We start from the raw sequence: 27,823 nt of genomic DNA, 5'->3' as shown, positions 1-27,823 counted from the left end.
TAATTTTCATGTAATCATATTCATCAGTCTTTTCCATTATGATTTGTACTTTTTCTTTCCCGTTTAAGAATTCTTTCCCAACCTCAAAGTAATAATTTTATCCTAAAAGTTTTAAAGTTTTGCTTTTTATGTTTAGATATTGAATCCATCTGGAATTTATTTTAGGTTTTAGTGTGACATTGGAGTTCAGTTTATTTTTCCAAGTAGCAAGCCAATTATTTTAGACTATTGAAAAGTTCTTTATTTCTTCTGTGTCACATCTGTCTTACAACAAGATAGACTGTATATGATTTGTTCTGTTGTTAGGATCTCTATATTGTTTTAATTTCTTGGTCTGTGCTCCAGAATTACCTTGTTTCAATTACCGTCACTTTTTATGTTAAGTCTTGCTATTTGCGAGAGCAAGTTTCTCCTTAATTATTCCTCTTAACTCTTCTAACTATTCCTAAAATTGTCTTGGATTTTCCTAGGCTCTTTATTCCTCCATATAAATTTTAGAACCAGCGCAAGTTCTGTAAAATGCTGTGGTGAGGTTTTGATTAGAATTATATTACCTGTACGTGTCAATCTGGAGAGAATTACAATATTTATGATACTGAATCTTATAAATCTGTTTATATTTCTCCATTTATGAGAAATGTCTTTCCAATAAGTGTTATAATTTTCTTCTTAAAGTTCTGGCACTTTCTTTCTTAGACTCTTATTCCTGTATATTCCTCAGGATTTTGCTATTATAAGTAGGTTCATTTTTTAAAGATTTTATTTATTTATTCTAGAGACAAAGTGAGAGAGTGTGTGTGTGAGCTTGGGGGAAGGGGCAGAGAGGGAGGAAGAGGGACAAGCAGACTCCCCTGAGCACAGAGCCCGAGAAAGGGCTCGAGCCCGTGACCCTGACTGAGATTACCACCTGAGCTGACCTGAGCCGAAACCAAGAGTCAGACGCTCAACTGAGTGAGCTACCCAGGTGCACCAAATAGGCTCTTTTTTGAAGGCACATTTTCTGTTTTTTTGCTTTTGTAGAGGTATGCTCTTAATTTTCTTTGTTTGTTTAGCAGCTTGCTGAAAATGCTATTTCTAATAGTCTCTTCAGTTTCCCATGTGAGCAGTCAAATTGTCTTCAGATCAGGATTTTTTTCTTTGTAGTGCCACATCTTTTTATTCTTCTTACCTTACTGATTTAGACTATGATTTAGAGTTCAGGGTTGAAAAGAAAGATGGCGACAGGTATTCTTGTCTTGTTCCTAACTTTAAACAGTCCCAGTGATGTTTGCTGTACTTAATTTTCATTGGGTTAATGAAGTTTCTTTCTGTTACTTGCTTGCTGAGAGTTTTTATCATGAGTGGCTATTAAAACTTGGAGAATTTTTTCTGTATCAGTTGAGATGACCATATAATTTTTCTTTTTGAAGCTATTGTGGTGAATTATATTAATAGATTCTCTATTACTGAATTATTTTGCATCCTGGGATAAACCCACTTGATCATGATGTAGGAGGTTCACCCCAATACATTTCTCTTTATGTCTTTTTTTTTTTCAAAGATTTTATTTATTTATTTGACAGAGATAGAGACAGCCAGCGAGAGAGGGAACACAAGCAGGAGGAGTGGGAGAGGAAGAAGCAGGCTCATAGCGGAGGAGCCTGATGTGGGGCTTGATCCCATAACGCCGGGATCACGCCCTGAGCTGAAAGCAGACACTTAACCGCTGTGCCACCCAGGCACCCCTCTCTTTATGTCTTGCTGATAATTTCTTTAAATTTTTTAGTTTTATTTATTTTATTTTCATTTTTACTGTATTTTATAAATTTCAGCTTACAATTTTTTTTTTCTTATACTCTTACTGTCAGTTTTTTCATGGTTACACTAGCCTCAAAATGAATTGGAGGGCATTTCTTCTTTTTCTGTGTTCTGGAACATTCTGTATAAAATATGTTACTATCTCCTCTTTATAGGTTTGGTAGAACTCACTTGTAAAAACCGTCTTGGTCTTACAGGGTTTGTGCTTTTTTGTATGCTTGTTTGTTTTTTGTGGTAATATTTAGCCTGCTGATTTGATTTCTATACTAACTATAGGTCTGTTCAGGTATTTGATTCTTTAAGTTTGGGCAGTTATATTTTTCTAGAAAATTGTCATCTGAAATTTCGGATTTGGGGGCATAAATTTGCAGAATTTTCTCCTGACTTTTAAAACCTTGTACCAAATATGCATGCCCCCTTTTCATTCCTAGTATTGTTTATTTGTGCTTTCTCTCTTCCTGGATCAGTTTTGCCAGAGGTTTGTTATACTTTCTTCATCTTTTCACAGAACTGCATTTTTATTTGGTTGATTCTATTACACTTACTTTTCAATTGTATTATTTACACTTATTTTATTATTCTCTCCTGCCTTTTTTGAGTTTTCTCATTGGTTCTTTTCTAACTTCTTGAGTTACTTAATTCTTTAGTTTTCGGTCTTTTCTGATGGAAACACGTAAGATAATAAATTTTCTTTTAAGTTCTGCCTTAGGTAAATCTCACAGGTTTTGAAATGTAGTTTATTGATGTTCAGTTTTAGTTTTTAAAAAACATTCCCATTATGATTTCTCCTTTCACTTATGAAGTATTAAAGGTATTTTTTTCAATCTCTGATTGAATGGATTTTTAGGGGGCTACCACTTTATTGTTGATTTCTAATATTGCATGATAGTCAGAAAATATGATCTGTTATATGGATTCTTAAGTATTTGTTGAAGTTTGCTTTGCGGCTTATCAATACATGATACTTTTTTGGTAAATGTGTGTGCTTGAAAAGACTGAATGTGTTTTCTTTATTTGTTGGATGCAGTTTTCTCTATATATCCATTAGGCTGGGTTTATGAATTGTGTCGTTTACATCTTCTGTATTCTAATTTTTGTCTTCTTGAGCTATCAGTTACTGAGAGGTGTGTTAAAATTAAAATCTCCCACTATGACCATGATTGTTGACTTGTAATTTTTTTCTTTATATATTTTAGGACTATATCATTAAGATATTCAGGATTATTACATCTCCCTGGAGAATTGCTCCTATTGTGTAATAACCCTCTTTATTCCAGACACACTTTTTGGCTTAAGATCTATTTTGTCTACCTTTAATGATATTATAGCTATGCCAGATTTCTCTTGGTTAGTTATTTTCTTGATGTATCTTTTCCCATCCTTTTACTTTCAACTTTTCTATGTCATTATGTTTTAGGTGTGTCTCTTGTAAACAGCATATAGCTGGATTTTGTTATCTTATCCAATGTGAGAATCTGTCTTTTAACTGGTGAGTTTAGTCTTTTTATATTTATTGTGGTTACTGTTATATTTGGATTTGTTTATATCATTTAATTTTTTGCTATTTACCATGCATTTTTGCCTCTGCTTCTTTTTTCTCTCTTTTCTGATTGGCATTGAATTGGCTGGATTTTCTTTATTCTTTTCTTCCTTTTACTTGATTAGAAGATTTGTATTCTGTTTCTAGAATGTATAGCTAGTCATACCTGTAAAATGTTAATAAGTATACCTGACTTGACAAAATCTAAAGCTAATCATTCTTGCTATCCTCTTAAATAAAACCTTAGAATGCCTTAATTCTTATCACTGTCCCCCAGTTTTACATATTGTTGCCTCTTATTCTGGTTTAATGTTCTTTTTATTCCCCCATTAATTATTATCATTATCATCGATTCTTATAGTAAACATCTATTTTGATTTATAGGTGTTACTTGATTTTTTTCCCTCTCCATTGTTTTTGGCAGTTCATTCTTTTTTCTGCTAGTTTGTTGTTGTTGTTGTTGTTTTGTTTTGTTTTTTTCAGTGAAGGCTAAGGAGTAGATACTTAGTCATTCTTCTTTGGTCTGAAACGATTTTATTTCATTCTTGAATGGTAATCTAGCCTACAGTTCTAAGCCCAGTGAAACTTACTTTTCTTTGTCACTGGCAATATTATTTCATTTTTGTTTGGCTTCCTCTTCTTTTTACTTTTATGATTTTTCTGTCTTTGGGTGTTTCATTTTCACTGTGATGTGTCTAGGTGGAGAAAAGTGTACGGCGGGTCGAGTTTTTTATCCTCCCTGGAGTTGAAGCCCACTAGTGGTCTTGATTTTATACAGGAGTCTCAGTTCTAACATTTCAAGGCCTCATCTCCTGGCCCTGCATGGGCAATAATCCCAGTCCCTCTCCCTCATTTGTCTAGGAACCACCACCAAGGCCACCATCATACCGGCTCTCAGCTCTCCCTTTGCTTATGTCTCTTGAGAGTTTCTCCTCCTTTCTTATGATCTTAGCCATGCATTAAAAAAAAAATTTGTTACATATTGCCTAGCACTTTAAGGTATTGTTAGCTGAAGGGTTTTCTCAGCCTACTCCACCATTTTTCCAGAACTGTAAGTCTACTCATGCTCTTTATTGGTTTATCCCTGCACGTCAGAGAGCAGTGTTAAATGGGATGACCGCAACAGTTTCTCTGGGTTCTAGGTGTAGGCTCCAGATGTCTTACCTGTTATTCAAGTTTAATCTTGAGTTTCTGCTTATCGGTAAGTTTCTAGTCCAGTTGAACATTGTAGTCTATTTGGAGGGTGGTGTGGTATAGGTTGATTTTATGCTAATGAGGAAATAGGGAAGTATGTGCTGGAGTTGTTGCTAAAGGATACTGGATCTTCTGGAAATAGGAAGCCACTTGGAAATTTTTTCTCTACTATGTACTTCCCCCAAGGGCCAGAGATAAGATGTGTTAAAGCACTAACCCTCTTTGGCTGAAAAGGAGAATTGAGAATGTTCTTCAAGAATTGCAGTGATTGGATTGAAAGTGTAATTAGAGTCTTTCTTCCCTGGTCCTGGATCCTTTGGTTAGGCCACTGGTTTACTTGAGGGTGTTTGGTTTTTCCTGCGGCAGCTAACTTGTTCATCCCCAATGCTTGTTTTCACAGTGTCAGACGAATTAGCCTGCTTTCTCTTTTATGTTCAACAGCAGTCAGAGTTATACTTCTCTGATATTATTTTCATCTTGTCATTTCTCTGATGGCAACTTAACCATCAACCAAGTTGATCCTGAGTATATAAAATTTCGTTACTGAAGATGGGGGTCATCTAGCCTTCTTTCTGTTCTAATTATTTGTTGTCTTCTCTTGTCAGCTGACTCTGTAATCACCTGTTCATTGTGACTTCATTTGTTCTTCTTGTCGTTATGCCTTCTGCCATGTCCTCCTAGGTCATGTCCCTTATTTTCTTTAGGATTTCTTCCAGAAGGCCTTTCTTGATTTAACTTACCTTCTTTGTTCTTTCTTTTTCCTGCCATTTTATGAGATTGTTCTGTGTTGCCATGCATTTATGTTGCTGTTTTTGTTCTGAGTACTTTCATGAAGTATCATTTTTCCCATTAGCTTGTGGACTGTTGCTGTGTAATCCCATGAAGGAATGGAACCTTTTGTACTCCCCTTTCCCACAAAACTAGCACTGTCAACAGAGCAGTGAACTAGGAAATAAATTCCCTTTTTTCTGTTGAATAAGTTTATAGTCTGGGTGGATAAAACTTAATGAAACAGTTAGCCCATAAAACCTTATATAATTAAATGTTAAGACAGTGTGCTGCTAATTCTGAGTATTTCTGTAACTAGAGAAATGTTTTTGAATGTGTCTTCTTTTGTGTATAATTATAGAAGCAGAGAAGATTGCACAGGTGGCAAAAATTCGGTTTCAGCAGAAGGTGATGGAGAAAGAAACTGAAAAGCGCATTTCTGAAATTGAAGGTACATCAGGGAGAAAAGAGGCTCTGACTGTTCCATGCTGCCTCTCTGCCTCAGAGATTGGGCTCTTGATTGTGGTAGGCGGGAGGGCCATAGAATAATCTGGTCTGGAGGAGGTAGCTGCCCTCATACCTTAGACAAATTTTTAAAAAATTGCCAATATGTGTTCAGCTCTTGGTTTGGTTTGAGACTATAGGTAACTCATCCTTTCATTTTCTGTCCTTAAGTTGTGACTTATTAGCTACCACTTTGTTCTCAGGCAGACAAGTGTGAGAATTACTCATAACCAGTTGTAAAGAACGTATAAGATAAGAACCCCACCACTACCAGTTTCTTTTCTACCTGGCAACCAAAAAAAATAACAAAAAAATTAACCTTGGAAAAAAGAAGCCCCAATTTTCATAGAGGCTGTCAAACTCCTTGACTTCATATAGTGAGATGTTGATGTTCTAAGCTCACAGTCTTGAAGACCAGATATTCAACCTCTTTTGCTTGTATACTGCTGCTTCCTGTCATTCTGCATTAACTGATTCTGGATCGTATTTGGAGGGGGTGGGGACAGTGCAATAAATAGAGCAGAGCTTTTCATGTCTGGACTTCATTATTTTACTTGAAGCCTTGAGTCTGCCATAGGGTGTGCAGCTTTTTGAGTGATGAGAGGTAGAGGAAAGGAGGAGCAGCATTAGGTGGGAAATGAAATGGGCTCTGATGAGCCGAAAGTTCTTCGACGTTGACAAGAGTATTCCCCTTGAGAAGAGTCTGTCTGGGGACTGGGATTTGAAAACTGCTAATGTTGTTAAATGCCTTTAAGTGATCGAGGAGTGCCTGGCTGGCTCAGTCAGTGGAGCATGTGACTTGATCTTGGGGTTGTAAGTTCGAGCCCCATATTGGGTGTAGAGATTACTTAAATAGAATAAAATCTTTAAAAAAATAAAGTAAGCAATCAAAATATTAGGCAGTGGAGAAAGAGACCCCTACTTTAACATAAAATCTGCTCTGACCCAGCTGAGGAAATGGATTACAGCTTTCCTTTGTTTTAAATACCCTGACTCTGTTTTGCTTACTAGATGCCGCATTCCTGGCCCGAGAGAAGGCGAAGGCGGATGCAGAGTACTATGCTGCACACAAATATGCCACCTCAAACAAGGTGACTGGCTCTCTGCCGCTCCTAATAGTACAGTGTTTGTGATTTTGGTTTCCTTGGGGCTGGGGTTGGGGGGGGGGGGCTCTGATGTGGTAGAGGTGATGTCTAGTGTCAAGGAAGGGTAGTTACCATCACACTCTCTAGAAATAGCCAATCGCTTATCAAGACATATTGCATACTCATTGGGGAGAGAACTTCATATAGTTCCGTGTAAAAATGGGAAGCTAGGACAAAGGCAGGCAGATACATAAACACAGGTCAGACACCATAAATCATCCATCCATACTGCCATATCAGGGCTCAGTAATCAGGAAAGGTGAGGGTCTTCTCATGGAATGACAGGAGTAACAGGAGAAGAGTAAAGTCCATTTAGAGTTGCTTCCCAGGTAAGATAGCTTTTTTGTATAAATGCTGAGCTTATTTAGTGCAGTGTTTCTCATCAGCAACTGTCTTGGCATTTTGAGATGGATACATCTTCATTATTAAAGATGTTTCATGCATTATGGGCTGTTTTGCATCCCTGACCCTTGCCTGCTAAGTATCAGTAGTGCTCCCCGCAACACACCTGTTTTCAAATGCCCCTGAGTACTGCTTGTTTACTGGATTTAAAAATATTCTAGTTGTGAGGAATTTTATGTGTGATAATTTGAGAAAGGAGGTTGGGTGATGTAAGTGAAGTTTTTGTATAGGGACTCGGCTTAATCTAGGTTTAGAGAATGCAGGCCTACTTAGCAGGACTTAGGAAGAGGCAGCTAGAACCCCTGTGGTATTCTGAGAAGGGAAGGGTATGACCAAGGTTTATAAATTATGAGTTGTAGAGTAGATCGGAACATTGAAAGAGTTGAGAAAGAGGTTGCCCAAGTGGTGTGGTTTAAAGGCTAGAGTCAAGATTTAAGGTATAGACAGGTCTTAAACTCTTTCGGTTTAGAAAGGAACATCATACTGTGGGTTCCGAAGAAATGATAAGACATGATAGGTTTATAGAATGAGAGTTGTCAGTACTTTGAAATCCAGAATAAATTTAGAAGTAAATTTAACATATTGGAGGAGACACAGCTCTGTAGAAACAGAATGGAATTTGGTCAAGGTGGAGACAAGGTGAGAAACTTGTGTATAAAACTAACAATCCAAATCTGTCATGGGAGAAGCTGGCTCAGCACAAGTATCAAGACTTTGTCATTGAGGTTAGCCTTATGCTGAAAGGGACAGTAGTTTTATGCCATATTGAAAAATGCTATTCAGATAATGACCTATATTAGTAAGGCATTAGAAAATAATTTGGTTATGCACTGTGACCAGATTTGATGGCAGTGTTTCAGCAGAGAGAGTGTAGACCCAGGGAGTGGAAGGTGTTGGGGGGCTATGAAGGGCCTAGAGGATAGGCCAGGGACTTGAGATGAGGAAAGGATTATTAGGGAAGGTTCCGAGAGGCTTTGAGGGAAGTATATTCCAGGGAATACTGGAAATAAGTTTTGATCAAGCCCAGAGAGATTTTGGTTGGATGTATTATGGCACCATGATTTAAATTAAAAAACAAACAAAAAACCTGTGTCAGGGAGAAAGATCTGTTTGATTGACAAACATGTGTCCATCACAGTCAGTTTAAACATCCAGCTTCTAGAGGCATGAGGCCAGACCAGGTGATTTCTTGAGATCTTTTTCCACTTTCAGAACATGGTCAAGAAAAGCAGAATCACAGATGGTTGATTATAAGGTTATCAGCCCACCCCCTTTGAAACTCTCCCGCTTCATCTATTGACCTGTTTACCTCGTAAGAGAGCCTGCAGAGATTCCAGGCTGATTCCAGGTTGAACTCAGCTAGATGAAATAAGAAAGTAGATACGAAAGCATTTTATAGGCTCCAAGTCACTATAGAAATGTTAGTTGTTATCGTTGTTCCCAAAAACCCACCTCCTCAATCCTTCTTTTATTAAAAAATGAACAACTTCTCCCTGCATTAGGACAGGAGCTTGTTTAAGGAACTTCAAGTCTAAAATACAGCTGTGAATGTGATAAACACATGTCAGAGTGAGAAAAGATCATTGGCAATGACTCAGAGTTGAGTAGTGATTCAGAAGAGCAGTAGGAAAAATGTGTCAGGAAAGAGATGACTGCTGGACCAAAGTGTCCTGATTCCTTTGCTCTTGTTTGCCCCTACACAGCACAAATTGACCCCGGAATATTTGGAGCTCAAAAGGTACCAGGCCATTGCTTCTAACAGTAAGATCTACTTTGGCAGCAACATCCCTAGCATGTTCATGGACTCCTCTTGTGCTTCGAAATACTCAGATGTTAGGACTGGAAGAAAAAGTTCTCTCCTCTCTAAGGAGGCTCTTGAACCCTCTGGAGAGAGCCCCATCCAAAACAAGGAGAGCACAGGTTGATGCAAGTGGTGGAAATGTACTCCCATATCAGAGTGTGGCCCAAGGGGTTAAATGGGAACAATGGTTATACGACTCTTCAGATTCACAGAGAACCTGTGCTCCGTCTGTTCTGCCTCTTCTGTGGTAGCCCTGGTTTATCAGCCGATTGCAGGATAGAGCCAGTTGTCTGGCACCCAAATGTCTTTTCAGCCACAGTTTTATCAAGTATCCTGTGTGTGTTCCTTTCTGAACTGGTACTCATGAATGAGGGAAAGTCTGATGCTAAGATACTGCCTGCACTGGAATGTTAGACATTAAGTATGTAACAAGCTGTGTTTTTCTAAGCTGAGATCTATTGAATAATGTTTACATTGGTCCCCGGGAAAATGTGTGCTCAGCCATTCAAGACATAGGAGGCCAAAGAAGATGGCCAGGATGCGGTAAGTGTAAAGAAGACCGATTACGCCTGGGGCCCAGGCTCTCTCTTTGGGGTCCAGTCCCAGCATTCATCCATGTGATTAGCATCTAGTCCGCTGAAGTTCTCCAGGAAATGATCTTTCACTTGAGCAACAATTTACTTGATACTATTTGCACCTTTTTGTTTTCCTGTAGTCAAGTTGGTGGCCTGCTGGGATAAGTACCTTGCCACCCAACCAGGGATTCCTAATCACTAGTTATTGCATTAGTAGGCTCAGAGATAGAGAGAGCTTGGCTTGAAGTTCTGGGTGAGATGAAACCTTTGCTTTGAACCAAAGCTCTGGGGCGGGCCCTGCATTCCCCTCCATTGAATGATGACTGTCTGTGTCACTGCCCCAGGCCATTCATAACTAAGGTGCCTGGTTTTTAGCCACAGACAACTCCTTATATGTCACCTCTCAGCTCTGGCTGGCCAAGAGCGGGGCAGGGCTTTAACCAGAGCTAGGAGCAACATATAATTCCTAGCTGTTCACTGCACAGTATTGTATCATAACTGCAGGAAGTTTTCATTTTTAAAACTGGATTTGGGGTACATTTATTTGCCCCAGTACCTCTGCCTGAAGGCCAAGTCCTAGGGCTGTTGTGGTTACTGGCACACTGATTCTCCTCAATGTTGTTCTTCTGGAGCCTACATAGTGTGAAACAGTGTAACTTAACATCTTTGGTCATCTTTGTCTCGTTTTTTTTTCCCCCTGGCTCTGAGATGCTGAAATCAAAGTTGTTTTCCAGCTTTCACCCTCCCTAGGAAGTCAGGATTCTACTGACATCCTGGGCAGCCAGGGGATTTAATTTCCCATGAGAGGATGACAGAGTGAGTTATGAGTTAGCCTGTGGCTATGGGAGACCTACTTCATCTGGGCCTTTTTTCCCTTTGGATTAGCTTTCCTGAAACAGTGTGCCCCATAGTTAGGCTGAGTTTGTGCAGCTTATTAAGACACCTTTCATGTATACTATGGTCAAGCCAGACAGAGAAGTCATGGGACCACTTCCAGAAACCTTTCCGCTGTCAGTCCTGTCAGTCTCATGACAGCTTGCGGGTTGTGCCAAACACTTTCTATGGGGAAGGAATCCCAAATTTGAGTGGGTCTTTTCCCTGGGCCTTATATTAGAGAGGCATTTGTAATAATGGAGAGAATCCTTTTTTAATTTTTGCTTATTATATACACTCTCTTTATGAATGGATCTTGTGTTCTCTAGCCCTCCTTTAAAGAGCCTTTGAACTATAAGAATAAACTCTTCACCTGTCATGTATTGTTGCTGCAGATAGATAATGATTGTTGTGGGAAATTTGGGTCATTGACCCTTGTGCTTTCATTCCTAGAGATGTTTCCTATTCCCAGGAGCTAAAAGCTGTTGCCCCAACGTGATGAATTTGGGTTTTCTTACAAGCTCCCTGGTGGCAGAGTTGAGGAACAGGGAACTAGTGTTGTGAAGTTATGAAGAAACTACTTCCACTTAAACTCTCCATGGAGTGTGCTGCCCAGTGCTCGCTCAGGCTCTAAGTCTATCCCTCCTGCAGGGATGTTCCTTTTGGCAAATATACACTGTAATCTTGAGGTCTAAATTTATATGTGAATTGCTACCTTTTTTTAAAAAAAGAAACCAAATAAAATTATTTTACTATCAGTGATTTGTATTTTTTCCTTATGTCTCCATTCTTTTCCCTTGTTTTAAGGTGTTCCTAAGGCTGCCTTGCCATTTCAACTAGGTAGCCAGTTGATTTACTCGTTTAACTCAACTATAGAGGCTTTTCTTATACTCTTCTCAGAATACTGCTTCCCAGGTATAAGAATTGTGAAAGCAGGGTTTCCACTCTTCCTGACTCACAGAATTTAACAAAGAATGTTCTTTTTTTTTTTTTTTAAAAGATTTTATTTTTATTTATTCAACAGAGATAAAGACAGCCAGTGAGAGAGGGAACACAAGCAGGGGGAGTGGGAGAGGAAGAAGCAGGCTCATAGCAGAAGAGCCTGATGTGGGGCTCGATCCCATAACGCCGGGATCACACCCTGAGCCGAAGGCAGATGCTTAACCACTGTGCCACCCAGGCGTCCCAACAAAGAATGTTCTGATTCCTGGTGGGATGTGGCCAGCAGCAGAGGAGGAAAGAGGGAGACTGGACATCGTGCCCTTCAGAGTCTGTCTAAGAAAGAAGGAAGGGGCGGTTATACTGAGGCGGAGGAAGGACAAATTGTACAAATTACAACTGGCAGTGATATGATATAACTAATTTCACTAATATAGGTGTTAGTCCAAGAGCCAGGACTGCTCTCCTCAGCTCTCAACCTTTCCTTCCTGGAATAATTTCACAGTGATGTTGGGCAGCAGGGCTTGGTAATTGGAAGTTTTGGGGAAAGCAGCCCTTTACTTGGGTTCCTGTGGGCTCCAACCCCTTAGTACCTTTGTCTGCTGCTGCAGACCAGGGAAATTTAATTCAAACCAATTAGGGTAGGTATTAAAATGAAGTGATTTAGAACTAAGTGATTTCTGCCTCTTGCTGTGGAAAAGGAATTTTGTGAGTTAGAAGTTGTGACCTCTGGTTGCTTTGGGATTAAGTCCCAGATGTGTGCATAGAAAGCAGTTTGTGATCTGGCCCCTACTGACCTCTCCAGCCTGGGTCCTTGAATGTGCCTTCTCTATGTCCCTTTACATATATTGTTCTACTGACCTGGCAAAATTTTTTCCCCTTATAACTCCAACTTTCCTTTGCTAACTCCTGATGAGTCTTTACTTCTTCAGACAGGTCACCCTAAACTTGGCTCAGACTGAGGTCAGCATCCACATTTCTGCCTTGGAACATTTCACACACCTCACTTTACCTGTTTAATGTCTTTCCTCACAAGTGTTCAGCTCTCTGGGGGCAGGGACTGTGATTCTGCTCTTTCTTGGGCTGGTATCTATTGCTCATGCCTGGCCTATATGAGTTGGTCAGTTTTGTTGCATGAAAGAACAAAAGCATGAATGTGAAATGCAGGAAAGTGAGTAGTGGGGAAAAAAGAAGAACAAAGAAGTTAGGGTAGGGTGTCTATGTGAGGACTTAATGTGTAACCTTGGGAAGTTACCTAACATCTCTGAACTTGTTTACACATCCTCACGGGGCTCTTCATTGGGTTCATTCAGCAACATATTTTTATGCACTTAGCATAATGATTTCTGCATGGTGATTGTTGGGATGCATTTCTGCCTTCCTAGAGTGGGGGAGGCTGATCTAGGGTTCCAAGGCCCCTTCCCATTCCCACAGAGAATGTATATAGGGGGCAGTGATTTCCAGTAATGAGAATCTCATGAAATCTTATTTTTTATGATGGATTAAAAAAAAAAAAAGGAAGAAATAGAAAATGTGTCTACAGCTGTAAGGTAATCAAGTGTCAACCTTCTTTAACCCAAATTCTCTTCCAGGACCTCACATACCACAACATTTGGGATATTGCTTCTTCTAACAGTTAATATTTGTAGAGCACTTTGCATTTACCAAAACATTTACATGTGCACTGAGGATGTAGGCAGTTTTTTGTAGTGATTAAGGGGTTGGGTTTTACATTTAAACGGTTCTAAATAGAAGAGGAAGAAAAGGTGCCAAACCTGACCAAAACACTATAAAACAAATAGCTACCAGTCTTAAAAATATCAGTGCAAAAGTCTACTAACACATAGTCTAGCATCACATTAAAAATAGTACACCACCACCAAATGAAGATAATCAGGAACACAGGAGTGGTCTAACACTAGGAAATCTAGTAAAATTAACCATATAGGGGCAGCTGGGTGGCTCAGTCAGTTAGGTGACCCTTGATTTTGGCTCAGGTCATGATCTCAGGGTCGTTAGAGCCTGGTGTCAGACTCTGTGCTGGGCATGGAGCCTGCTTAAGATTCTCTCTCTCTAAAAAAAATAAAATTTGCCATGTAAATAGAATTTAGGAGGCAATCACTTGATGTCTCATTTGTGTAGAAAATGGTTTTGGGGGCGCCCGGGTGGCTCAGTCGTTAAGCATCTGCCTTTGGCTCGGGGCATGATCCTGGTGTTCTGGGATCGAGCCCCACATCAGGCTCCTCCACTGGGAGCCTGCTTCTTCCTCTCCCTCCCCCTGCTTGTGTTCCCTCTCTCGCTGGCTGTCTCTCTCTGTCAAATAAATAAATAAAATCTTTTAAAAAAATGGTTTTGATAATTAACATCCATTTTTAGTTTTTTAAACCCTTAATAAAATGGGGATGGATGAATACCTCCTTAGCCAGAGAAAACATTTCTCAAATCAGGCTAATTGATAAAAGAGTAAAAGGATCCCCATTAATATCAGCAATAAAACAAGTCTATCTACCATTACTAGAATTAGAAAAAGGGAATGAGATTTAAAAAATTTTAAAGGAAGCAAATTTGTAGATGATACAATTGTACCTGGAAAGTACAAGAAAATTTTTCTGAACATGACTCAATAATGGAATTATTCTGTGGTTAGGTATAAATTTATTAAAGATTTCAAATGTATTTACTTTAGAGACAGCATGAGTGCAGGGAGGAGCAGAGGGAGAAGGAGAGAATCTCCAGCAGACTCAAAGATGAGCAAGGAGCCCAACATGGGGCATGACATCATGACCTGAGACGAAATCAAGAGTCGGATGCTTAAACAACTGAGCCACCCAGGTGCCCCACAGATTTATTATTTTAAAACAATCAATTGCTATCCTATATAAAATAAAACCTAAAAAAATATAATGAGGCCAGGTTTTTATTAATAAAAACCAGGATAAAATACTTGGGAATAAACAGGGAATTTCAAGATCTATAGAAAAACCTTTCAAAGAGAGGATGTAAGATTTTTAATAAATTAACTTATTCTGTGGGAAGGAAGAGATAGCAGTTATCCCAAAATCAGTCTATACTTTCATGAGATCTCAATATCAACCAGGTATTTTTTGGAACTAAATTAACATCCAAAATTTGATAGGGAAAATTTTTAAAAAATAGTCACAATAGCTCTATCTAGTGTTAAAGTATAAAGTCACAGTTATTGGGGCACCTGGGTGGCTCAGTTGGTTAAGTGTCTGACTTGATTTCTGCTCAGGTTGTGATCTCAGGGTCGTGGGATCAAGCCCCACATCCACCTTCATGCCCAATGAGAAGTCTGCTTGTCCATGTCCCTCTGCTCTGCCCCCCACTTGGCTCACACTCTCTCTCAAATTATAAAATCTTAAAATTACAGTTATTGAAGCTGAGTACCATAGCTTTAATAGATCAATTAAAGTATAAAAATAAACTGGATTCTATATTGAAACTTAGTACACGATAAAGGTGCCTTTTTCCTCGTAACCTAGAGGGAAAATATGGATTATTCAATAGAATTCAGAAAACTTTGGGGGAGTTGGAAAAAATATATATCCCTACCTCACAACTTACACAAAAATTTATTCTTGGTGGCTCAAATAAATACACAGAGAATCTTAGACTGTAAACTGTAAAATACCTATATGAAAGGCAATGTGGCAGTATTCATCAAAATTCAAAACACAATTTAAAAGGCACTTTCACTACTAGGAATTTATCCTTCATGTATATAAGTAAGAATATCCATCATAGCAGGATTTGTGATATTTAAAGACTGGAAGGTCCCTGAATGTTCATTTCAAAAGAATTTTTGAAATTCCCTTATTTCAATAAAGTAGAATACTAAGCAAGTGACAGAACACTATAAGTTGCTGCTATTTGTGTGAAAATAGTGGGGGATGTATATATGTGTCTTTTTTTTTTTTTTTAAATCTGTAAGCTATCTTCCAAAGGATATATCGTAAGTGGGTAACAGTGATTACATCAGGAGACCAAAAAAGTATAGGAAAAGAAGGGATACATTTTCACTTTTCACCCTTTTGTACATTTTCTTATATTTTATACCGTGTGTGTATTACTTACTCCAATCATTGTAAAATAATGTTTAAGGAAATGCAAAATAAAGTAAAAAGGGAAAAAGGAAGCTTTCACTTAAATAGGGATGCCTTATAATCAGATAGAACCTGGTTCAAGTTCTAACCATGCCACTTGCTTAAAGTCTAACCTCAAATTATTTCTTCTTTCTGAATGTCAGTGTCCTTGTTTATACCATATGAACAAAGAGAGAGCCTACTGGACATTGTTGAAGTGAAGATTAAATGAGATTTCTAAAAAACTAAGTGCAGTGTCAGGTAAATGTGAAGGACCCAATATAAATTGTGGTTATAGTTATTATTTTGTCATTTAATCCTCACACTCTTTTGTGAAAAAAGAAGAGAGCCTGTTGTTTTGATTACCCAACCCCATTTTATAAGTGAGAGAAGTGGGGTTTGATTCAGCAATTTCATATCTCATTTTCTTCCGTTCACAGCTGGATTCAGAAAGAAAAAAATTGTGAAATGTAAGCTCCCAATTTGAGGGAGCAATTAAAGTTCATTGTCTAGACAATATAGGTTGCAAACCCTAGTTTTTCAACAATTGATTATTGCACATTGACCATAATATTGCTCTTCCCACTGACAACCATCTTATTCAGTAAAAGGTAATGTATGAGAACGTGTGTAAAATAGCCATAACTCCAGACAACTGCTCATTAGGCTAGGTTAAGAGTGCTCAGTTCTTTTCAGTCCAATATAATTAAGAATGTTGGATTTTTTTTTAATGAACCAAGAATAAGTGTGATAAAGTAACATTTCACTCTCCATTTCTTGGTTCCAGGGCACTACTATATTGCATTACTGTCTTTAGTTTTTTTCAATTGCAAGGAGTTTCCCAATCCAGAGAAGTTTGATCCTGGACCCTTTTTGGATAAAAATAGCAGCTTCAGGTAAACAGAATACTTTGTGCCTTTTTTCCATGGTAAATACAAATAAATCCACCCTAGTCATACACATGCACATTCTGGACAGTTTTTAGCTTCGCTGAATTTATGGTGTAACTAAGTAATTCACTGGTGATGGCAAAGTCAATCAAATCAAATTGTTAAAACTCTCCAAATTCGGTGGAAGCCATTTAAGTCTGTACACCAGTAAGATCAGGTAAGTCATCCAGGAACTTTTTGTTGTTTGGTAATTGAGTACAATGCAGGTTTTTAAAGAAACCAAAGGAAGTCAATCAGATATCATGATTACCAAATGACAAAGGAATTTGTTTTTGCAAACTTTTGTTGATCTCACCTTTGTAATACAGACTTTTCCAAGACAAAATGTACAAGTTCCTTTCTTTTTTGTAAACTATTGACCATTATTAATTTTCTGATTCTTAGAGCCAGGGGCCATCAAAAAGACCTTGGCCAGTTTATCTTCTTCCCCCCTGAAATTCAGAGCTCCATATACCCTTGCCTCTGCGCAGTAGCTGGTTGGTTCCCAGTTACTATTTCCCATAAGTTCATAAAAATAACTTAGGATTGCTCAGCACATATTTTTTTTCCTTGTTATCCAGTCATTTGATTAGTATTTTCAAAAATAACGGTTGATATGTTTTGCTTCTAATTACAATGATAATAGGTGTTCAACGTAAAAAATGGAAAATGCAGAAAAGCAATCAATCAATCAATCAATAAATGTACTCTGCAGAGATAATCACTGTCAATACTTTACTGTGTATACTAGGTGCTCTTGAGCCCTCCTGTCACTGTTTTCTCTCCATCCGCCAGCCTGCCCTTCGCGGCACTGCCACCTCCAAGTTGGGTTGAGGCCCAGCAGCAGGAGCAGGAGGAGTCAGAGCTAGGAACCAGCTGTGGTCTGGGAGTCCATGGCCTAGTGTTAGGGAGGTGAGGAGAAGAAAGTCAGCTACTACTATGACGGTGATACTAGAAATTATTATTATGGACAGGGTCAGCCCATGAAACCTCAGAATCCTCGTGACCTGTAACTTGCTGCTAAATTATGGCTTATATAGAAAAATGGAAGTACACAATCCCCATAAAACCACTGCTGAAGAAATGACAAAATATCACAGTGATGAATACATCAAATGTTTACATCCAGTAAGACCAGATAACATGTCTGACTATAGTAAGCAGATGCAGAAATTTAGTGTTGGAGATGATTGCCCAGAGTTTGACGGACTGAATTTTGTCAACTGGTGCTTGGGACTGTGAAGTTAAACCAGCGACAAACCAACATGGCTGTTAACTGGGCTGGAGGATTACATCATACTAAGAAATCAAAAGAATTAGTATTCTGTTGTGTGAATGATATTGTACTTGCCATCCTTGAATTATTCAAGTATCATCAGAGAGTCTTGTATATTATTATTGATATTCATCATGGTGATGGTGCTCAAGAAACTTTTTATGTAATGACTATTATTCCATAAATATGGGGAATACTTACCTGGAACAGGAGACTTGAGGGATATTGGTCCAGAAGAAGGCAAATACTCTGCTGTCAATTTTCCATTGAGAGATGGTATGGATGATGAGTCATGAGAAGTTATGTAAGCCTGTTACCCGAAAAGTGATGGAGATGTATCTGCCTAGTGCTGTGGTGTCACAGTGTGGTGCAGACTCACTGTTTGGTGGTAGACTTGGTTGCTTCCATCTGACAGTCAAAGGTCATGCTAAATGTGTAGAAGTGGTAAAAACTTTCAGTATGCTATTACTGATGCTTGGGGGATATGCATAGACAATCTGTGTAATGTTGCTCAATATTGGACGTATAAGACTGCAGTTGCCCTCAGTTGTGAGGTTCCCAGTGAATTGCCATATAATGATTACTTTTGAGTATTTTGGACCAGACTGCAAACTGCATAATAGTCCTTCAAACATGACAGACCAGAACACTATGGAATATATAGAAAAGATAAAGCAGCATTTATTTGAAAATTTACACATGGTACCTCATGCATCTGGCATCCAGCTATTCCAGAAGATGCTATTCATGAAGACAGTGGCGATAAGGATGGAGAAGATTCAAACAAGAGAATTTCTATTTGAATACCAGGTAAACAGATAGCTTGTGATGAGGGATTCTGAGGATGAAGGAAAAGGAGGTCATAGAAATGTGGCTATCGTAAGGAAAGAGCAAAGAAAACTATAACCGAAGAAGACAAGAAGGAAACTGAGGACGAAAAAAGAGTAGATGTTAAGGAAGAAGATAAATCCAAGGACAAGAGTGGTGAAAAAACAGATTCCAAAAGAGCCAAATCAGAACAGCTCAGCAACCTTTGAATTTGAGAGTCTCTCAATTTCACAAACCATAAAAAGGAGAGAAAATATTAGGAAGAAAGGGTTTTTTTGCCTCTTGAAGACGCCTGGCTTCATTTTATACTAGTTTGGCATGGACTATGTTTATTTTCAAAATGGCTTATTTTTGTTTTTGTTTTTCTTGGTAAGCTTTATTGTGACTTTTCTAATTTTAAAGCAAAATTTCTTTTCTCCATCATGCTTTATGTAATAGTATTTAAAGTTGATGTTGCTATGTCAAAAAATGATCTACTAAAGAAGTAAGTGGACTTTCTGAGCTGATTTTTCCGTGTTTTGTAATTCTCTTTATTAAAAAAAAAATTGTAATTGGAGAAAAGAACAAACTACAAAAATACAGTAATTAACAGTGTGTGACACTGGTGTGTAGATAGACATATAGATTGAAGATCCAGAAATAAAACCTCACACTTATGGTCAATTGATTTCAACCACGGTATCAAGACAATAGGGAAAGAATAGTCTTTTCCGCAAATGAGGCTGGGACAACTGGATATTCACATGCAAAAGAATGAAAGTTGGACCTCTTCCTTAAACCATACACAAAAATTTACTTCAAGTGGGTCATAGACCTAAATGTGAGAGTTAAAACTGTAAAACTCTTAGAAGAAAACATAGTAGTAAATCTTCATGACTTTGAGTTAGGCAGTGGGTTCTTGAAATGACACCAAAAGCACATGTAATAACAACAACAACAAAAACAGATAAATTAGACTTCATCAAAATTTTAAACTTTTGTGCTTCAAAGGACAACATCAAAAAAGTGAAGAGACAACCCACAGAATGGGAAAAGATATTTGCCAATCATATACGATATGAGACTTGTACCCAGAATATATAAAGAACTCTGGTAACTCAGTAATAAAAAGACAACCCAATTTAAAAATGGCCAAAGGGCTTGAATAGATATTTCTCCAGAGAAAATATACAAATGGCCAGTAAACAAATGAAAAGATTCTCAAGATTGTTAGTTACCAGAGAAATAGAAATCAAAGCCACAATGAGATACCACTTCACACCCACTTAGGTGGCTAAAATAAATACAGATAAGAACAGGTACTTACAAAAATAGGGAGCAGTTAGAATCTTCATAAATTTCTGCTGGGAATGTAAAATGGTGCAGCCTGTTTGGAAAAAGATTTGGCTGTTTCTCAAAGTGCAAAGTATAGAATTACCATATGACCAACCATTTCACTCCAAGGTGTATACCCAGGACAAATAAAACACGTCCACACAAGAACTTGTACAAGAGTATTCATAGTAGCATTATTCATAATAACCAAAAAGTGGAAACAACCCAAATGTTTATCTACTGGTGAATGGATAAACAAAAGGTGGAAGAGCCATACAATGGAGTATTATCTGGCCAGAGAAAGGGAATGAAGTACAGATAAACGCTACAGTGTGAATGAGCCACAAGGACATTGTGCTAAATGAAAGAAGCAGACACAAAAGATCACATAGTGTATGATTCCATTTATATGAAATGTCCATAATGGGCAAATCTATAGAGACAGAAAGTGGATTCATGGTTGCTTAGGGCCCGACAGAGATGGCAAATGAGCACAGTGCTTTCTCCGGGAGAAGGGGGTGATGAAAACATTCTAAAATTAGATTGCAGTGATGACTGTACAACTCGTTTTCTAAAAACCACTAAACTGTACACTTCAATGGGTGACTTTTGTAGTATGTGAATTATATCTTAATAAAACTTCTTTAAAATGAAAGAATATATATACAAACATAACATAATAGCACAAATTGTCCTGATAAGATAGAAGACGATGCCTAGTAAGTACTTCATGGCTCATAGGTGAGCTTCTAAACCATGCCTCAGGGCATGCAGTGTCAAGACTTGCATTCAAGGGGCGCCTGGGTGGCAGAGCGGTTAAGCGTCTGCCTTCGGCTCAGGGCGTGATCCCGGCGTTATGGGATCGAGCCCCCACGTCGGGCTCCTCTGCTATGAGCCTGCTTCTTCCTCTCCCACTCCCCCTGCTTGTGTTCCCTCTCTCTGGCTGTCTCTATCTCTGTCTTATAAATAAATAAAAAATCTTTAAAAAAAAAAAAAAAGACTTGCATTCAAGACAATATCCCAGCGGAAGGCATGCTGGAATGTATGTACTCAGAAGTATGGAATTGGAACAGGCCAGTACGGAGAAGGGAAAAATCCCAGTAACCAGCACAACCAGAACTGGAAGGAATTGGGCCGCTTTTGGGGAGTCAACAGTCCAATCTAGAGGTTCCCAGGTGGGTTGGTGAACTCTGGCTGGACTGAGGTTGATGTTGATATAAGAGGAAGATTTGATACCAGGCATAGGTCCTATCAGGTAAACAGTTGGTAATTCTACAAATTTGCAATCACAGTGAGAAAGATTTAGGGCAAAATACCTTTGGCCTCAGTGATGTCAAAGTTTAAGTCTCCAGATCTTTATGTAATTGGTACCAACGTTATATTCAGAGTAGTCCGATTTTTTCATGAAGCTGGACTCAACTTCATATTTATGGTTTTTTGGGATGAAATAACCCTCATGAATTTCCATTCTCAGGGCTCTTATAAGCCAAACTCAAGAAGCTTACTCAGGCCTCTCTTTCCTGTTTCTCTTCTCTGTTAGTTTCTAACATGGAAGGGATAGGTGTGATCGCCAATGATGATCCAATTGCTCAAACTGAAAAAGGTTTTCTTCCAGTCTTAGATAACAATTATTTTTATTTTTAGGGTTAGTGCTTGCTTCAGGAGGGAACATAGAATAGAACAAAACTAACAGGTTTTGAAATCTGATCGTTTATGACATATTCCAGCTGTGTGACTTTGGGCAGGACCAGACTTTCTCGATCTTCACCTAAAAAGTGGAATTAATAACGCCTACCTTCCAAGGTTAGGAGGTTGAGGATGAGTGAAATGTGTGTATTTTCTCTGACAATTGGAAGGAGCTCATAAGTGATGGTTTTTTACTTTCAAGTCACTGAAAATTCTCCCATAGTCAATGCAAATTTAAGTTTTTAGACATTCTTTGTAAGCCATTCATGCTTTTTCCCACTCTGTTTCCTGGATTAATGTATGAAATTCCAGGCTTAGGCACTAATCAATCAATTAATATTTGTTATTGTATTTCTCTGGTATAACAGTGACATCAGATTTCTCTTATACTTCTTATTGTAATATTGTATTTCTCTGAATTTAAATACATTCCAGTTTCAGAGACATGAAAATGTGAAGTACGAGCACCTTATAATCAATAAAATATAGTTGCCCCCTGCTACACCCCATGGTCCGTTACTGGTCCAGTTAGCAGGCTGTTCAGAGTCTGGCGTACATTAGTCCCTTCATCCCAGATGACCAGATCACTTAGAGTTAGGCTTCTCTTTTCCAGTTAACCTTCTGCCTGATACCCTGATACCTGATATGATGTCATGTCAGTAAACACACATTACATTAGTTTTTTTCAAACTCAGAAAGAATCACTTTACTCCCACAGAGAGGATTACACAGGTACGGGCTATTGACAAATGAAGCAATCCTGGTACACAGAACGGATTCAGAGTCCATGCTGTGCCTGCTTGCCACTGGCTGCAGGGTGGTCTGAGTCAACATGTCACCGAACCAATGATTGCCCTATTGGAAGCAGGGTTAGTGGGGGCATACGGAAGAGCCTGGGTTTCTGAAATTCCACTTAGTCATTTCCTGCCCTGTTCTAAAGTCAACAAAATGTAAATGCAGAGGAGATAGTTCATTATTTGTTAATGCTTTTCAACATTTGTTCAATTCTGTTACATAATTCAAGTATAGGTGCTGGACTGGCAATCCAGAAATACGCTATTGTCCCTGGATTTAAGGGGAGACAAACAAATAAGCCAACAATTATGGCATCATGCTATGTTTGTAGAGAAGTGTGCACAGAGTTTTATGGAAACACAGGCAAGGACACTGAAATCAGACCAGGGGTAAATGAAAGGAAAGGTTTAGAGAAAATGATGCCCGAACTTAGTTTTGAAACACAAATAGGAGTCAGATAGCTTCCAAATGGAGAGACAAGAGGTTGCAAACCTCTTTTCTGTTGGTGTATTTTACCATAATTTTTAAAGATTGGGGAGAATATCGTAAAGGCTTTTGAAAGATTGTGGGTTGCTTGGTATGGCTAGCAGGAAGGAGAGGTATTGGGGAAGAGAGGCCATCTGATGTGGGACAGGCAGTAAACAGGCCTTAGAGGGCCTTGTTGCCAGGCAGAGAGGTTTGAACTTAGAAGAGTTGAGAACCAATAAAGGATCTGAACAGTGATGGGAGGGGCTCGCAGGAGACTAGGTGTGGTTTGCACTGAAGAAAAATGACACTGGCTGCTGTGTGACAGGTGCAGCCAGAGGGGTTTGAATCCCAGGCGGGAAGACAGATCCAGTTCAGGATGAATGAGAACAGAACTGAAGCAGTGGCAGTGGAGGTGAAGAGCAAGGGCAGTGGTGAGGATCATCAAGAAAGAGAAGGGAAAGGCCTTAATGAGTGAGTATGTTTGGGAAATGGGTGAGAGGGAACATTCAGAATGGCTCCCATGTTTTCGACTTGGGCAACAGGTGGTGCCATTTCCCAAGGAGAGCAGCCAAGGGAGAAGCGATGTTGTGTTTAGATTCAAAGCGGTTGCATTTGAGGTCCCTGAGGAACAAGCAAAAGGGGAAAGCATCCTAATCAAGACAGTAAGAAATTAATAAATACAGCCAAAGTATACATAGCACTCCACAGTTTATACAGAACCTTTATTGAAAAGTGAGATCTGACAAGCAGACAGTGTGTGTGTGTGGGGGGTGAGGTCTGAGGGGAGTGTATCTCGAGGAGAACAGCCTCTCTGTAGAGAGAACTGAAGGTCCAAAACTGGGGGCTGGGCTAGATTCAAAAAGTAGAGGAAACCCCAGGCAGACTTTAGCTTCTACAAAATCCCAGAAGGGCTGCATTTAGGAAAAAACGTATTCAAGAGTATTTATCCTGAAAAACTGGAGTTAAAAATAGTAGGAAAGGGGCATTTTGAATTCACTTCCAACTTTTGAAACCAACTGAAAACAAAATAAAAGCAAAAAGTTAAAAAAAAATCTTCCGCTTTCAATAAACAAGGAAAATGTTATAAAACAAAACTATAAAGAATGACTGCCAAATGAAATGAATTTTGATCTAAACAAAGCTAACACATCCCTGCACAGACCTGGGAAAGAGATCAGTTTACCTAAAATTAAGTGTCGTGTTCCTGGAAAGTGCATCCAGTGACCCTCTGTGGGTAGACTGACAAGATCTAAGGTCTGACTAAGTTGGGTCAGGGATGATCAGTGTCCTGCAGTCTCTGTCCTCTCTTTTTATTGGAACAGAACCTCTGGTTTTTAGCTGGTCTCATGGCTGTCTGGGATAAAGACTGCGTTTACCAGCTTCCCTTCCTTGTAGGCATGACCGTGGGACTACCTTCTAGCCCAGGAGATGGAAGTGGAAGCCATGTGTAAAACTGGGAAGTTTGCTTTTGTTTTTATTTTTCATCAGCTTTATTGAGATATAATGCATACACCACATACAGAGGGAATCATGTAATATGTAGGTTTTCTATGACTGGCTTCTGTCATTTAGCATAATGTTTCCAAGGTTCATCCATGTTATAGCATGCATTAGTACTTCATTCCTTTTTATTGCTGAATATGTATACCCCATATTCCATTTATCTGTTCCTACCAGCAGTGTGTGAGGGCGGAAAGTTTGCTTTTCAAGGAAGAAGGTGGGTTCCTTCCCGGTGGTTGGAATGTGAACATGATGGTGGGGCTGGAACATCTGTCCATGCATAAGGTGCATGTCTGTTAACGGAGATTGCTAGAGCAACACACTAGAAGGGGCCTGGGCTGTTCGATGATCACAATGGTCTTGAACTGCTTGCTTCCAAGCTCCGTCAACTTGAGAAAGAAGTAAAGTTACAATCAGTTGGAGTTTTCTATCTAATCCTAATGGGTATAGGGAGTTGAGGGGCAGAGAATACTCCTGGAAAATTAGAATATAAAGAAAAGCCATTCAGGAAGGCAGAATATCAGGGAGGTGGCTGAAGGAAGAACTCAGGAAGAAAAATAAGAGAGAAAAATAAAGCCATTTCGAAGAGCTCAGCACAGCCTTGAAGCACAAGCGTACATGGCTTTTTATGAGGACTCTATTGTCAAGAATGTTAGAATAGACAAGACACCGACAGCCTTGATTTTATGGCAGGCTTTGACAAGTAAACAAAAATTACTGCAAAGGCCAGACAAATGCACTTTGAAAAGGTATCAACCCAATACCATGGAAAAAAGAACTGTTTTCAGGTTTAAATTACATTTCTCTTGAGGTCTTTTTTCATCTCTACAAATATGTTCTTTAATATGTAATGATGGGAAACAATAGAATTAATTTTTCTTCTGAAAGAAAGCCAAGGGAAGAGGGTGGGAGAAAGAGAAGCCACATTTTTGAACAAGGATGATAAACATTGTACCATTTTAAATCTAAAAGCCAGCTCAACACTGTGAGAATTGAACACAGAACTGAATAGAAATCTTACGGTATCAAGTAATGAGACTAACAGAAATCCGGAGCCATCGGACTGCACAGGAGCTTTTAGGATAAGGGAGAGCTCACTTAATGCCATCCTTCTGTTTAAAGCTTGTCTTTACTCTTTGAATAAAATCTGAACTGCTTGCCAAACAATGAGGTGTGTGCCTCCTCCCTGCTCTCCTCTTGGACGTGTGTGGCCTCCTTGGTCTCCAAGCTCCTACACTGTCCAGCTCTCCAGTCTCCAGACTAGCCAGCAGGCCATGCGTCTGCCTGGACTGTTCGCTCTCTGTTCCCAGAGATTCCCTTGACTCCTTTGATGATGCAAAGCTCAAATAAATTTGTCACTTGCACAAAACAGTCCATCTCTGACCCCCAATCCAAATCAGCCACTCCAACCCACCCTAGCCTGTCTTGGGCCAGTCTCTGTCACCACATACTGTTTTATTTTCTTCGTAAATAAAATCTGAAAATGTCTCAGTCATTATGTATTCACTGTCTATTTTCTGCCACACACACACACACCCCCCATGATGGGATCCTGCCTGTCTTACTATCTAGCACCATACCAGAGCTTGACACGAAGCGTTCAATATATTTTTGTTTAATGAATAAATGAACAAACAAAAAGATCTATTGTAGCATAGATTAAATAGTTACCACCTAAAAGTGAAATATGTGGTTGAAAAACCTAACAGCAGAACAATCGCCATCCCTTAATGATTTCTTTTTTTTTATTTTATTTTATTTTATTATATTGTGTTAATCACCATACAGTACATCCCCAGATTCCGATGTAAAGTTTGATTGCTTCATTAGTTGCGTATAACACCCAGTGCACCATGCAATACGTGCCCTCCTTACTACCCATCACCAGTCTATCCCATTCCCCCACCCCCTCCCCTCTGAAGTCTTCAGTTTGTTTCTCATAGTCCATAGTCTCTCATGTTTCATTCCCCCTTCTGATTACCCCCCTTTTCTTTATCCCTTTCTTCCCCTACCGATCATCCTAGTTCTTATGTTCCATAGATGAGAGAAATCATATGATAATTGTCTTTCTCTGCTTGACTTATTTCACTTAGCATTATCTCCTCCAGTGCCGTCCATGTTGCAGCAAATGTTGAGAATTCGTTCTTTCTGATAGCTGAGTAATATTCCATTGTATATATGGACCACAGCTTCTTAATCCAGTCATCTGTTGAAGGGCATCTCGGCTCCTTCCATGATTTGGCTATTGTGGACAATGCAGCTATGAACATTGGGGTGCATATGGCCCTTCTCTTTACTACGTCTGTATCTTTGGGGTAAACACCCAGTAGTGCAATGGCTGGGTCATAGGGTAGTTCAATTTTTAACTTTTTAAGGGACCTCCACACTGTTTTCCAGAGTGGCTGTACCAACTTGCATTCCCACCAACAATGTAGGAGGGATCCCCTTTCTCCACATCCTCTCCAACAATTGTTGTTTCTTGCCTTGTCTATCTTTGCCATTCTAACTGGCGTAAGGTGGTATCTCAGTGTGGTTTTGATTTGAATTTCCCTGATGGCTAATGATTTTGAACATTTTTTCATGTGTCTGTTAGCCATTTGTATGTCTTCATTGGAAAAGTGTCTGTTCATATCTTCTGCCCATTTTATGATTTGTTTATTTGTTTCTCGTGTATTGAGTTTGAGAAGTTCTTTGTAGATCTTGGATACCAGTCCTTTATCTGTGGTGTCCTTTGCAAATATATTCTCCCATTCCGTGGGCTGTCTCTTAGTTTTTTTGACTGTTTCCTTGGCTGTGCAGAAGCTCTTTATCCTGATAAAGTCCCATAAGTTCATTTTATCTTTTATTTCTCTTGCCTTTGGAGATGTGTCGTGAAAAAGGTTGCTCTGGCCGATGTCATAGAAGTTGTTGCCTATGTTCTCCTCTAGAATTTTGATGGATTCCTGTCTCACATTGAGGTCTTTCATCCATTTGGAGTTTATTTTTGTGTATGGTGTGAGAGAGTGGTCAAGTTTCATTCTTTTGCATGTAGCTGTCCAATTTTCCCAGCACCATTTATTGAAGAGACTGTCTTTTTTCCACCGGATGTTTTTTCCTGCTTTATCAAAGATTAGTTGCCCAAAGAGCCGAGGGTCCATTTCTGGGTTCTCTATTCTGTTCCATTGGTCGATGTGTCTGTTTTTGTGCCAGTACCATGCTGTCTTTGTGATCACAGCTTTGTAGTACAGCTCGAAATCCGGCATTGTGATGCCCCCAGCTTTGTTTTTCCTTTTCAACAGTTCCTTGGAGATTCGGGGCCTTTTCTGGTTCCATACAAATTTAAGGACTATTTGTTCCAGTTCTTTGAAAAATGTCCTCGGTATTTTGATCGGGATAGCATTGAAAGT

At 39.0% G+C, this 27,823-nt stretch overlaps 1 protein-coding gene and 1 pseudogene across 2 annotated transcripts in view; both read left to right on the top strand.

Annotated features, from left to right (window-relative positions):
- Window positions 1-11,357, top strand: part of ERLIN1 (ER lipid raft associated 1) — a 38,580-nt gene extending 27,223 nt beyond the window's left edge. For both annotated transcript variants that reach the window (XM_002924276.4, XM_034663134.1), the window contains 3 exons: window positions 5,661-5,750; window positions 6,815-6,894; window positions 9,054-11,357. In XM_002924276.4, coding sequence (XP_002924322.1) covers window positions 5,661-5,750; window positions 6,815-6,894; window positions 9,054-9,275 — 392 coding nt within the window. In that variant the 3' untranslated portion in view covers window positions 9,276-11,357. The remainder of the gene's footprint in view (window positions 1-5,660; window positions 5,751-6,814; window positions 6,895-9,053) is intronic.
- A 6,106-nt stretch (window positions 11,358-17,463) lies between these two features.
- On the top strand, window positions 17,464-19,447 carry LOC100467427 (annotated as a pseudogene).
- Window positions 19,448-27,823: the final 8,376 nt, after the last annotated feature.

Source organism: Ailuropoda melanoleuca, chromosome 6 (assembly GCF_002007445.2).
Source record: "Ailuropoda melanoleuca isolate Jingjing chromosome 6, ASM200744v2, whole genome shotgun sequence".
Classification (NCBI taxonomy): Eukaryota; Metazoa; Chordata; class Mammalia; order Carnivora; family Ursidae; genus Ailuropoda; species Ailuropoda melanoleuca.
This window is presented reverse-complemented; position numbering and strand designations above follow the sequence as displayed.